Source organism: Nyctibius grandis, chromosome 13 (genome assembly GCF_013368605.1).
Source record: "Nyctibius grandis isolate bNycGra1 chromosome 13, bNycGra1.pri, whole genome shotgun sequence".
In the NCBI taxonomy this organism is placed as follows: domain Eukaryota; kingdom Metazoa; phylum Chordata; class Aves; order Nyctibiiformes; family Nyctibiidae; genus Nyctibius; species Nyctibius grandis.
The window spans coordinates 15,394,109-15,408,136 of record NC_090670.1 but is presented as its reverse complement, the minus strand read 5'-3'; the positions used below and the strand labels follow the sequence as shown (position 1 = coordinate 15,408,136).

Here is a 14,028-nt window from a genome sequence, read left to right as displayed (position 1 = left end):
ACTTGTCCTTTTTTCAGTTAGTGTAATACAAGCTATTAGCTTGCCCTGCTAGCACCGCGTCACTGATAACCTTAGACCATCAAGCTACACACCACTTCCATTGCACGTCTCTGCACCTCGTGTGGGACAACCCTCTGAACATGGCTATGTCTCTCGCCAGGGTTGTCATGGATCGGTATCTGGCAACCTATAATTTGGATGTTTTCCAACTCCCCACTCTCCTCATACTCCCCTGTTAGCTACTCAGCCAGACCTCTCTTTGGATTACCCCAGGCCTTGGGTTGTGGAGCTGCAGACTAACAAAGTGTGACGAAACACCAGTCAGATCCTATAGTTTGTAGTGTTTTGTTGGAGGGGACATTGGGCAGGTGTGACACTAGCAGAGGGCATGAATAGGTGACTAGAGTGGGACGTGCTGAAATCAACATAGCTGCCAAATGCTTTGTGTCATGAAATAAGGCATTTGGTGGAGCTGGACACTGCATTTCTTCTGGTGGAAGAGCTTATAAATGTTACTTTCTCATGGGTGCTTGTTCCTCCTTGCCCCACCTTTCCCCACTCTCTCTGTTGTGTTTATGCAACTGCATCATGGAAGTGATCTGGGAATGAAACAACAATCTCTTTATTTTGTTTGTTAACATAACAGCAACAGAGTAAGTGGCCACACAACCAGTGCCCCGGGGTAAGGGGAATTAGAGTGACTTGGCTAACCCAGTCCAGAAAGCTTAGGACCAGCTGAGCTTACCCCATCAGCCCATAGGAGGGATCTGGCTTAAAATCAGCTGTGTGATCCAGTGGCAGTGTGGGTACAAATTCTTTCTCTTGCCCTTAACCAAGTACTTGAAGTCCAATTGCTGTTTACCTCAGCACTATCCCCCAGTGATTATGAACTGTTTTGCAAGATCAGAAATCAGGAAGTGAGTAAAACCCTTGTGTTTTTTTTCCCTTGGCGATAGGATTAGAGGGACTATCCAAAAAATTAGGGGATATGTTTGTGCTACTTGAAAACTGTATCATGTCCAGACCCTGCATGGCATAAGCATGCTTTGTAAGTACCTAGAGAGATGGAGCAACATAATCCTTTGGAAAACCTGATCCTGAAAGCCAGTGGAATTAAAACTTGTGAAAGGTTTATAGCAGGGCCCTGAGCTTTGCAATTTCTGGCATGTGGAATATCAAACCCAATCCTAGAACAATGCTGCTGTTTGTTTGTTCTTGAGGCAGAAGCACTGGTTTTCTTGTTTTCTTTTTTTTTTTTTTTAAAAAAAAAAAACACGTAATATTTTTAAAATTTAACTTTTCTGAATACTAACCAGAGACCAAACTCCTAGATGAGCCAAATGCTTCTTGTAACAGCCAAAGGGATGTGCCCAGATGTCACGGAGCTGTAGGGAATCAATGAGATTGGGCAGCTGTGAAGGGGGAGGGAGCATTATGTGCCACTGCCTGTTTATCTTCCAAGAGGCATGAGTTCTGAATGGAAATGGAAAAACATTGATGGCAAAGTTAAAGCATGGGCCATGGATGACTTCTTGTCTGTATCATCAAAAGGATAAAAGACCTTAGGTAGAGGACAGTTGGGTCCCAAATAGTCTTACTCCAGTTAAAAAGCTTTGAGCAGGAAAAATTGCTGGGACAATATGTAAAATTGTCCCAGTCTTTGTAATGACCGCTTTTCTTCCCCCTACCTCAGACACTAATAAAAGGAGTGGGGTTGCAGGAATAAGAAGTGGAAGATAGCACAGGACATGATGAGTTTAGGAGTGGCTTTATCGCTGGCTGTAGAGTCCCATCATTTCCTCAGTCATGGCAGCTCAAGTGTTGCTACACAGGAATGTGTTGAGCATTTGTATAGGGAAATCAGTGTGGAGATACAGTGGCTAAAACATCTGGGGATTTAGCTAACAGTGCATCTTTAGCTTCAGCGCAAATATAAATACACTGCCTGGAATTACACATGAATGTGTATTTGCACATAAGAGACTCATCTGTACTAAAGCTGCAGTTAATTCTGTTTGTGATCCAATGCTCTTTTTGTGGCTGCCAGAAGAAAATACAGTAATTCTCTTGCAAACACATATGATACATATGCAGAGAGAGAAATAAAGAAACAGATCTTGTACTGGCAGTCTCAAGAACAAGGAAACCTCAGCTTTTATTGCTAAAGAATTCCAAGTAAAGAAAGTGAGGAAATCCCAAACTAAAAAGGTTAATGCATCCTAATGCACATGCATTCTTTGCAGTAAATAAAGTATGCCAACTAATAATGAATATACATTACAGTAAATAAAAGTTGCATGACACTGTCTTTATAAATGCAGTATAATTATGTCTTGCCCATATAGAGTGTCTTTCATGCTGAAAAGAACTCTAAAATGAAACACAAAAAGATGGGATGGCTTCATTCACTCTAATGATGAAATAAGGCAAGTGCCTTACTTGTGTGTAGAACTGCCGTCCTATAAACTAACACAGACATTAACTATTACGTATAATGGGAGGAAGCACGAATTCTGACCTGTGCTGTGAGAGAAAGAGCTCAGATTGTCTTCAACACAACGTAAACATAGTGCAAAATTATTTTGCCCTACTGTGACACTTGGCATAACTGTATACTGATTGACTACAGCTTTGGGGCAACAGGAGGGTTAGTCAAGCAGACAAAGGAGATGTTGTCTCTGGAGATGTAAAGAAGGGAGATGCAGGAGGAAAAAAACGAGTCATTTGTTTGGAGTTTTCTACATGGTGTATTTACTTTATGAAAGTTCACAGTCTTTCGGGGCTTTTTTCTAAATAAAGAGAGAATCTGGGGTTAGGCAAATAGCAGAGACCTCTTCTATTTGATTTCCTTGCAGAAGAGTGCTAGACTTACTGGATTTTCCTTGTCAGAATTCTGTTCCTAATCATCCCTTGTTACCCAGAGTCAAACTTTCAGAGGCAATGAGCATCGCTTGCTGGCAGCTGAGCCAAGGAATCCTTGTTACTTGTGGGTTATGAGGCTGGCAGCCAACAACAGGAGAGTATTCTCTGTTGTTTTCCAGTCAAGTGCTAGAATGAAATCCTGGTAGAGGCCATCTTTGTGGTCTTTTGGACAAAGTAATGTTCAGACAGTGCTTGCCTATGCTGGTGGAACTTGGTGAATAAAAGATTTGGAGCCTTCCTTGTCGTACCACACAAGTGCAAAATTTGCCCTGCACAACCTAGTAGCCCAACCCCAATCCATCTCAGTTCGTTACAACTCAGTTAACAGCTGTTGTGGGAACTCGACAGTGCTTCACTGGGCTGAACACCCAGTGAGCACAGAAGCAGAGCAGGAGTATCTTACCTGGGTACTTAAACTTGGCCACGAATACGTATGTAACTGTGGCCATGGACACTTGACCCATGTACATTTTTTAATATGCTTGGGATCTGGCAATGTTCATGATACAGGTGAACAGAACTGTTTTTAATGCTGGACCTGAGAGGATTTGAATCAAGCTTGTTAATGTAGTAGAATTACATTTTCTGTCCGCATTTGCAAGAAGGGGGAAAATAATCCACAATCTTTGGCAGGTGTGACACACACCAGGCTGCAAAGGTTGTATCCTGAATGTCTCATGCTAGCCACATTCCCACCAAAGGAGTGCAGGGGACTCCTGTCACCCCCCTCTGTGCTGTAGACATCTCTCAGGGTGGCATGCGTCCAATTAAATCTCAGCACCTGACCTAATAACCCTGGACTCCCTCTCTAGTCCACAGAGATTGGCCTTTGTGTTCAATACAGATGCTGAGTACATCTGAAAAGGGACACCTGCATTTGATCAGCATCCTAAAAAGTGTTTCTTCCTCCCTTCTGAGTATAAAAGGAGCTATCAGTGACTACTTTAGACAGCTAACATGCAGAAATCTGAAGTTAAGTGAGATGCATCCCACCCTGGCCTCTTTATGATCCCTCTTCCCTGGTGAAGTAGTGCAGGGAAGTGTTGGAGGGCTGTACCCAGTGCATTGACCACTCTTCCTTCCTTCCCAGGCCCAAAGCAAGCATGGGAAACAAAGCCTTGTCCCATGACAGCGTCTTCATTTTTGAGTCTGCACCAGGAAATGTGGCAGGTGACATGTTGTCTCAGGAAAACATATCTGGAAGAGTGAAAACTTTGCAGGTGAGAATATCTTCCCCTTGTTCATGGTGCTGCTTTCTATTAGCTGTCTCCTAGGAAACGGTTGCTTGATTCCTCTGCTGTGTGCCTTAAGACTTTGTTTTATAAAGTGTGCAAAGCCAGATTTACTGCTTTTGGATCTATTCTGCCTCTTGGAAGCTCTTTGAGCAGCCCTGGTACTTTCAGCCTTGCCCAGGTCTCATAGTGTGCGAGTGACATGAATCCAGTTCATGGACTCTTGGAAACTTCCCTTAATCAGCGTGTCCTCTTCCAATGGGATTTCCGTTCTTTACTTCATAGCTACTGCTTTTGGGTTAAGGCCATTTATTTATACTGTAGCGTGTCCCTTACACTGTTATTCTTTATAGATTATTTATATGTTATTCTTTTTGGCAGTGCTGGCTATGATGTTTTCACTGTACATGCTAGCACCAGCAGCTGTGTAAGTGTGTGGGATGATGGATATGTCAGGGCACTCTTAGTGACAGCTTTATTTATATCATTATTCTTCCGACCTCTGCCAGCAAAGGATACTGTATTCTGCTAGGTCATTTCCTTCTTCCAAGGAACATACTGAACCCTCCTTGACAGCTCCCTTATCAACTGTTGGTTATATTAATTGCATTTAAATAACTGCCCAGCTCAGAGCACTGAGATAAAAGTTTAAGATTTTTCCAGAGACTGAAAACAAAACATTGATAAGGCAGCTAAAGGCCATTGAAATTCTTCCTTTGCTCAGTGTGAGCTTCATGTTGCAAAAGACAATTGCATCACATGTTAAGTAATAAAAGATGCACAGAGGGACTTGTTCCTCCAGAAGACTGCAAAATAGGCTAAGCTTCAATTCAGGGTATTTTTAATAGGAGTAGCAGGAGAAATCGTGTTTATATATGACAGAACTTTGCTGGGGAAAAAGAGCTCTTTTCATGCTATCTCCAGTCCACTGTGCCCTCTCTTCATCCATCCGTTATCCTGCATCATAATGTAATACTGCCAGCACTATTTTTATAGCCACAAAAGACAGCCTCTTTTCTGTGAGCTTGATGACTCTTGTCAGAATAAAAGCCAAGCACCAATAAAAGGTGTTTTTTTCTTAGCAATGTAAATTAACTTCTACCAGTAGAAGACAGACTGTAAATTCAGAGTTTCCCCCACAACACTTTGCTGTCTGCATGTATAAATTTAATAAATCAAAGATAGGAAGTTGTGAAAAGAGGGAAAAGCAAAATTGACTTTCTGTATTTTCTTTCCCATGAAATGCACAGGTAAGTAGTATGTTGTGTTTTGCCCATATATTGCAATCTTTGTGCAGTTTGTCATCAGTCCTGCTTTTGCAGATCGTGTTGGTGATACTTTTTTGATTCTTGTGGGTAAGAGGGCAAGAAGGCTGTTTGAACTGGAGGACTGGTGGATTAAAGGGTGACATTGTGCTACCCTGTGTGGAATCTGTAGGAATTACATTCCAAGTGAATCTTGCTTAATAAGAATGGCAGCTATTTAGATCTGTTTTACAGAGATATAAATGAGTGCATAGCTTGCAGAAGAGCACAGAAATACGCCTAGAATTTCTCAATCTGGTTTAATAAGCAAAGAAACAGAAAAAACAGGTCTGAATATTTATCTTGGGAATACTAAGTTGAGACATTTTTAGTTGAAGGACAAAGTTTCTGTTCAGACCTTGTTTCTATTCCAGCTTTGACACAGCCGACAGACTTAAGCCAAGAATTTTAGTAATGGTGTTTCCTGAGATCTGAACTTTTTTAGTTTGAGGGAACATCTGGCTGCTTGTGAGGTTACAGACTTTGTTTTATTTTTCTAGGGTCAGGGCCTGCCAGAGCATTCTTTTGTGCAGTCTTGGAAAAGAATCCCCATACTCCTTTACAAACAAAGTTGTTCCTGGCTGTCATTATCATTCTTGCTGTAGACAAGACCAGGATGTGATGCTGGGGAAAATTAACAAGCAACTCATTAGAGTGGACCAGAAATTGAATTAAATTGTCTTTGTATAAAAAGTGGGACTCAGCTACTTGTGAGGGAGAGGGTGGTGACAAGCTCTTAATATTTGGAAGGGCTTTGTGAAGGAAAGCTGACCACATAAACCTGGGGTTGGGAGCTGCTCACTGACAATACTTTGTGTGACTATTTTGGACATCTGGATACACATAAGTATTTAAAGAATACTTAAATGTAGAATTTTTAAAGTTTTAAATTCAAACGGAGTTAAACTGCTGTAAATATTCTGGAATGGTGACATTTCTGTCTTTGGTAACTTACAGAATAAAACTGATATTGATTTTGATTTTAATTTTGTACCAAAGCCAGTTCTAATGATGGGTCTAGATGAATGTAACTAAATAAAAATTTATTAATGGCAATTTTCTGTAAATGGTCTGTTTCTTCAAGTATTTCTGTTAACTAAGAGATTCTGCATGTGTAATGGGAGCAACTGGGGTAAAAGTGTCCAAAATGTCCCCTATAAATAATGCCATTGTGAAAGTCTGTATTCTAAATTTCTTTTCAACCACAGCTGCAGTTGCAGCAGACCATCAGACTTGGATCACCTCCTCTTGTTATAACTGGAAAGAAACTGGAAGATGCAGGTGCTGTTTCTGAAGATGATGGTTTACCTAGAAGCCCCCCTGAAATTTCAACCCTTCATGAAGTTCTGACAGATTCACCAAGCAAGGTATAACCATTATGTCACTTTAGTGACCACCTGTACAGAAAAGAGGAAAATCTGCTTGGAGAAGGGGAGGACCTTTTTGCTTGCTTGTGATAAAATCTGATGGTCCAGATCAGCCAGAACTAGAAGAAATTACCTAGGTGGATTGTGGACTTGTCACTCTGAGGGATACCTAGGAAGTGGCCTTACAAATAGCCCTTCTGAGTACAATTTTCCATTCTTTTATGTAGACCAGCACTGGGGCAGTTGTGACCTATATCATTAGGGAAAGAGGAGAGAAGTTCAGTTGATACGACAACTCTCAGTGCCTTTAAGCAAGACAGTCTCTTCTGGCAGATCTGTATGGCAGAAAGCATAAAAAGTGAATTATTCACGGGTGACTGTTGTGTTATTGTGACTGCTCCACTTCCAGTCTGAGAACAAGCTGAGGTACTCGCACTGCACAAACTTCCAATGTCTTCCAGCTTCAAAGAGCTGGAGAGATTGCCAATTTCCTGCACCTGTGAAAGGGGAAGAGTTTTTGGGTGTTTTAAAGCTAATGAGGAAAATGAAAATAATAAGGCCTGCAAGAGAATCTTCAACAATTACTGGTTTTGGAATTAAATAGCTCAAAACTAGGGCAATATTAGTTGAATTGACAGGAAATTTACAGTGCTGAGTTTGAGGAGAACAGGTCCTGACAGGACTCAGAGGGGGTTTGGGTTATCTTCTTTCTTAGGAATTGCCTTCTCATAGCAGATGCATGATTTTGGACTTCACTGAGCACATGCTCAGAGCATTTGTAAATGTGAAGATCTTTAAACAATAAGCCACAATAACTTTATAAAATGTCTTGCCTCACGTGATCAACCTTCATGGCATATCTCATAGCAGGATAAATCTCCCCTACTTTATGTTTGATCCCCAATGAACAAATGAAACCTACTCTGTGAGGCAGGGACACGGTGACCCTTCCCTTATCTTTCCTCTTGTGTTTTCTCATAATTAGCACTGGATGTCCAGTCCCAGATAATTCAATGTGATACTTCCCTTGACTTACCCTCTTCCTTATTTTATCCCACAGTCCTCCAACCCTGTTCAGCGTCATAGCTCTTTGAGTTTAGGCGGGACAGACAGTGAAGATGAACAGGTAAATAGCTACTTTTCCTGCTAATAAACTTTCTTGAGACTGCATGTGTGGTGTCTGTATGGAGCCAGTACAATAATCTTTTTTTTTTTTTAATCTATTGTGGGTACAGTGTGTGCTAGCAAGCAATTCATGAACAGTCCAGAGTGATGCAAATGATATTGAAAATGTACCTCTCACAGGGTTTTGAGTAAGAACCAAATAAAGAGAGGCAGAAATCTACTGGTAAGTGGTTTGTGTGAACAGCATAGTCAGCTCTGTGACACAGTATGAATCTGTGAAGTTACACAACAGAGAACTGGACAAGGCAAAGCACTTCAATTCCGCTTCCATGTCCCAGGGCCCCAATACCCAACAGCAGTAATAGCTTAATTACACCTGCCTGGGAGGAGTGGCTTGTGAGCAATGCCCTGCATCTCTCTTGTCATGGGAAATAATTGCAGGATCAGCCCTTTCTGATGCCAGATATTCCATAGGAAATGTGTTCATTTGCAGTTTTCTTTGGATGATAAGTGACCATTAGCAGCAGCAGGTTCTGCTGTCAGACTGACGCGGTCTATTCCTTGACCAGCTTGGAAAAATTTGCAGAGGTCGTATTTTTGGAGAGGAGCCTAGGGGACCTTCACCTTAACTGTCCCTGCTGCATGAAGCTGAGTTGAGTTCCTGCCCATCTCATGCTTTCAAGGCAGGCCTGCAAGGTTTGCTTATATTGCCTTTCTCAAGCATTAATATAGAGTCTGAAAAACCAGTCAGGCCACAGTTATGCCAATGGGGTCTTCAAATGCCAGTGACAAAGGCAGCCACCACTCCCAACAGAGCTGATGCGATCATGGGATAGCCCTTGCAATTGTATAAGCAAAGTAACCTGCCATTTAGCCAAGAACGGGAATATTTATGGGTCCAGAACAGCTACGGGCCATTCTGGCCCAGGCTTTGCGGTTCTCCATACAGAATCCCTGTTTGAGAAGCTCACCAGAGAGAACTCAATTTAACGCTATGTGAAACTGAGAATAGCCCACAAGTAAAGGGGAGGTAACAGAGTACCTAGAAGATTCCTTCCTGATGAAGAGGGCCTTAAGCAGCCAGGGCAACATCTTGAGGGTCAAACAGTTGGCGCTAGCCCCACTGCTAAGGAAGCTTTCCTTTCACTCTCTCTTTGGCCAGCCTTCTCAAAGGGAGAGAGCAACCTTTGGGCAACACCAGCTCAACTTTCCTGTGCATGATTGAGATCAGACACTCTCCAGCTCAATCATTCCTATATCTTTTGCTTTAGGTATAGAAAGACAAAGCAATGTCTTCCTCTCATAGTAGACTGCTAGTCACACAACTCTAGAGGCCCAAGTGTAATTATTTTTAATAACTTGTATATATTTTGCCATTACTTCAATGTACATTTTATTAACTCATCTCCTGTTTTATATTTTGACTAACATGCTCCATTTTGTAAGACTGCATACTGTTTTTTCCTTACAATGCAAAAAGCCCTTTTCTCTCCAGTTCTGAAGTCTTTGAGCTCTTTCAGTCTTACAACCTCATCTCCTATGAGAAAGACAGACAGGAACAGCAGAATTTTTTTTCTCTCTTCTATACTGCATGGAATTCCCCACTTAAAGACTCTTCCTTTTTCTCCCCAACTCACTAGGAATCTGGCTAGCTTCTCTGCAGTATCGTGTATGTTCCTTTACCCAAATACTTTTCTTAGTCAGCAGTTTGGCTTAGCAGAAATCTTGCCAATATATTTATCTAAGATAAAAAACCCTTTCCTAAATGACCATATTTTTTTTCTGTAGCTTTTGAAACTATTTATATAATACCAGGATTTGAGGTAGCAGAACACAAGTTGTTAAACTGAATAACCTCATCCCAAAGATGAGGAAAATTGTGAAAAACACCAGGAAATCTGCACCAGTTATTCCATTTAACAGTGTTGTATATTTAGTAAAGGAAAAAGAGGATTTGATCCTAAGCAATCTGAAGTTACAGACAGTGTAGTGGTTTACATTTTACTATTGTCTTGATCTTGCTGCAGATGATAGTTACTTCATTTCTTTGCCCTGTGCTGGTTCACTGGGTTTTCCAAGAGCTTCATGCTGCTGTCAGCTCTGTTTGAAACCCTTATATGTCACCCATGTAACTTCTCAGTACCTTCCACATTTATAAATACCCACTTCCTGACTAATCTAGAGCTCAATGTGAGGCTATCGCTCAAAGCGAGCAGCAAATGACTTCACAGAGACATTAACCAGCACCACTCTGCCTTTGCCAGATAGCCTTTACGGAAGTCTGACTTCCTCATTGGCATCTTCAACCCGGACTGATTAAAAGCAAAACAGGGTCTCAGCTTGTGGGGCTGAGGACAGTGCTTTGGCACAAACACTCCTCAGGAAATGGGCCTCCTAGCTGCAGCATTCTCCTTGTGCAGGTTCCTGTAACTGTGCAATAACGAACAGCAAATTTATCTTACACTTAAACACTGGTGTGGAAATCCTGTGTCTGCTCCACTGTCTTTGAGAGAAGATACCAACTGTCAGTCCGTGCTCAGAGAAAAAAATATCCTGAATCCTCAGTGTAGGAGGGAATTTGCCATTTATGTACAGCAGTAGCTCAGATACTAGCTTCAGGTGTCTTTATATTAAATAAGCACAACTGTAATTTTATAATTGAAAGGCAGAAGAACTTGTATGTGGAAATCAGCAAAAATGTTACTATTTTTGTAAGTTCTAGTGATCCTTACGGGTTTATCATTAATCTTGTAGAATTATAACAATAGTTGGCTTATTTACTAGCTGTGTTCTTCTTTCTCTCTTTCACAGTGTGTAAATTTTTCATGAGGAGAGTCTGTATCTGTCACAATACATTCTGTTGTGGTTTATTTCAGATCTAGGAATTAAAAAAATTCAATGGAGAATAAGGAAATTAATTTTAGCTACCTTAAACACAAAGCAATGTACCTAGACAATTTTTGTAGATCAGATGGGAAGATGCTTTCATTATCTTTAAAACATCAGCATACATGTTTTAAATGCCATGTTATATCCTGAGCTTAAACAAAACTAAAATCTGAGCGCCAAGCCCGGTTAAATAACTGTGTTTCACCTAGCTTTATGGCCAAAGCCAAAATAGCAGGTATGCTATACTGAATGAAGTTTGGTTGGCATGTCTGTGAAATTTTGCAAATGTTCCACAGAGTCTGGTCTACTTCTCAAAACAGTAACAAAACCAGTCAAACTCCATATTTAAGGGTTTCTCTACAAACACTTCTGTAAAGCCTTTTTTTTTTTTTTTTTGATAGCATAAGCTAAGGTTACTGCTGTTTGGTTCCCCAGAGCAGCATTGCTGCAAGGCTGAGATCCACATCACTGTATGGAAGATGGTTCTGGGATACTTGTTGGAGGGAAGCATTTGATTTTTCTGGGAGGGTGGATATTAAAAGAGCGAAGTGGCTGTGGTAACTTTCTTAGAACTAGAGATAATGAGGAACAAGTATCCATGCTACTTTCATGGCTTTTTAATAACATATTCCTGCACTGTGTCACATTATTGGGATGAAAAGGCAGCTATAAAAACTCCACCAGTGTCTCCTGCTGGTGCATACATATATTGCAAATGATTTTTCAGATAACTGGGAAGGGGACAGCTGAGGCTCTTACTGTGGGATGGGGAGGGACAGGTATTTCTCACTTTTATGTAACATACAGCTGAACACACAGAATTAATTAATCTCTATGCAGATACAACATTAGGCATGCATTTTAAAGGGAGGATTTATGCCCAAAAATACAGCCATTTCAGGCTTCTGAAATGGAATGAGCTAGCAAAGGAATTGTTTCAGAGATATGGGGAAGCCAAGCAAAATGTATACTGACGTGTTTGTGTTTTACAGATACCCTCTGGAGCTTCCTCCAGGCCCATCAGTCCTTCATCCTCTGCCATTCTGGGGGCCCCCGGCTCACGAGGCAGCAACTTCCTTCCTGTTGACTTCACCATCCCTGCCAGTCCCCTCGGCTGCCTGGACACCTCAGCAGCCAGGCACAGGATTGCCATAAACCCCCGGAAACAGAAAGGCTTTACCAACAAGAATCAGCAAACCCCCCAGGTAAGTGTTTTCTGGAAAAGAATCACTGACAGAAGGAAATGGATGTGAATTTTTCATTTTTTTTTTTTTTTTCTTTTTTTCTTTCCTATCCACATTCCTTTACTTTTTTCCACCAAACCAACCCAACAAAAAATACTCAGAAAACTTCAGTATCATGGGAGCTGAAGAAAAATGCAACTTTAGTTTTTCATTATTTAGCCAAAAAAGCTGCAGGTTACGCTTCATTTGTAAAAACTTTCATCTTGTTTGAAAAGCTAGTTTTCAGTTTTACAGAAGCCTAAGTCTGTTTCTATGATTTCAGATTAGCTTTAACTTAATTCTTTGTATGTCAAAGGAAAGACTGAAGGACTTTGGGGAGGAATGTGGTTCTGCATGTGGGAAATTAGGATGAGATGCTTCTCATCCTGGATTCTAGGAAACACATCGTGAAGATGAAGTTAACCAGATAGAAAAGGTTGTTGAGCTGGAGCATGACAGAAAGAAGGAGCAACGCTTCTGTACTGCGTGTTCCCCTCTCCATCAGAGAATCATGCATGAAAATCTGTCCTGGATTTAGAAGTGCCCTGCCCTGAGAAAGGGAGTGGGGGGAGAAATTCAGGATGAGTGTAATACAGAATGAGGTTTGCTTGGAAACTTGGGCCCTACAGCATCTTTGCTGGATATTGTTTGTGCTGCAGCTGGTTCAACTACAGTGCTGAAGGAGAAAAGCTAATTGTGGAGTGTCAATCAGAGATACCAGAAGTGATGATAACGTTTCTGGCTTGGTCTGTTCTATGCCACTAGGTAGCTTGGGTGATGTCTTAAAAATATGCTCGTTCCCTCAGAATGTGTCAATCACAGAGTGTTTCAGATTCAAGAGGTCAGTGGGCCACCTTTGACATTTTAAACATGAATAATTTTCTAGGTTCTTAATTGGAATAGTACATTACCCACAGTATTGCTAAATTACAGGGTGGGGGTTCTGTGTCTATGTTTTGAGTATTTATAAACATGAGTTGTATAAAGTACAATTTTTGTGCATTATTCTTTAATTAAAAGATCTTACTGCACCTCATTAGGTGGAACAGCTGGAAAATGAAGAATGTCTTCCTGCAACTCCAGAAAAGAAGGGAAGTTCAACAGAATTACTTGAGAGTGACCGGGATAAAAGTGATTGGGAAGGTAATGCAGACTTATGTATTGCTACTGTGGGTACTTGAACTCTTCTACATAAGGCTGACAGGACCTATTTGAATTGTAAGTCCTTTCAAACTAGGCATCTTTTGGTTTTATATCATAAAACCAATCCTAGCTGCTAAAGTGTTATGATGGAAAAAGTCATGTATTCCACTCAACACAGTGGTGCTGAAATAGTGAACTTTGAGGGCAGCATTAAAAAAATACATGAGATGAAAGTACCGTGTTCAGAAGTACCTGTGCTACGCAGCTGGCTAGGTCTCATTGACGGGGGATCAGAGTTCCTTGAAACTCAGAAAAACCTTAACCTCAGCATTATATCTGTTATGTGTGTAAGGTGACTTTAATTGGCTTGTGTTTACTAGATCTTCCTTTGCCACTTCCACACTTATAATTTGAATAATAGCTAATTGCCAGTCGTAACACAATTGTAACTGTAAATTGTAAAAACAAATGAAATTTCTCCAAAACAGCACTGAAGACTTTTCTCTTTAGCCCTGCACTACAAATGCACTGGCTGATGGTAATGCTATAGTGTAGTGGGAATGTTGGTGCTTTATTTTCAGGGCAGACTCAGGACCTGATGCTATCACACATCAGAGTTACTGTGTGTGCACGCACATCTAGATGTTCAGCAGCCCTGCTGGAGCTGCAGGAGGCAGAGCTACCTGATGCTGAGATGTTGTGCTTAAATACAGAAAATCCTCCATATCATTCTAGACAGCCTTTCTAGGCATACACATGAAGAAACGTCTAGGGAAATCTGGCTAGTAGTCTTACAACTAGGGATGTGCACAGAAAAGAAGTA

The 14,028-nt window shown here is 41.0% G+C and overlaps 1 protein-coding gene across 2 annotated transcripts in view; it reads left to right on the top strand.

Moving 5' to 3' along the window:
* KIAA1210 (KIAA1210 ortholog) overlaps window positions 1-14,028 on the top strand; it is a 59,650-nt gene that overhangs the window by 36,155 nt on the left and 9,467 nt on the right. For both annotated transcript variants that reach the window (XM_068411983.1, XM_068411982.1), the window contains exons 4-8: window positions 4,013-4,142; window positions 6,667-6,825; window positions 7,886-7,951; window positions 11,832-12,044; window positions 13,103-13,205. In XM_068411983.1, coding sequence (XP_068268084.1) covers window positions 4,013-4,142; window positions 6,667-6,825; window positions 7,886-7,951; window positions 11,832-12,044; window positions 13,103-13,205 — 671 coding nt within the window. The remainder of the gene's footprint in view (window positions 1-4,012; window positions 4,143-6,666; window positions 6,826-7,885; window positions 7,952-11,831; window positions 12,045-13,102; window positions 13,206-14,028) is intronic.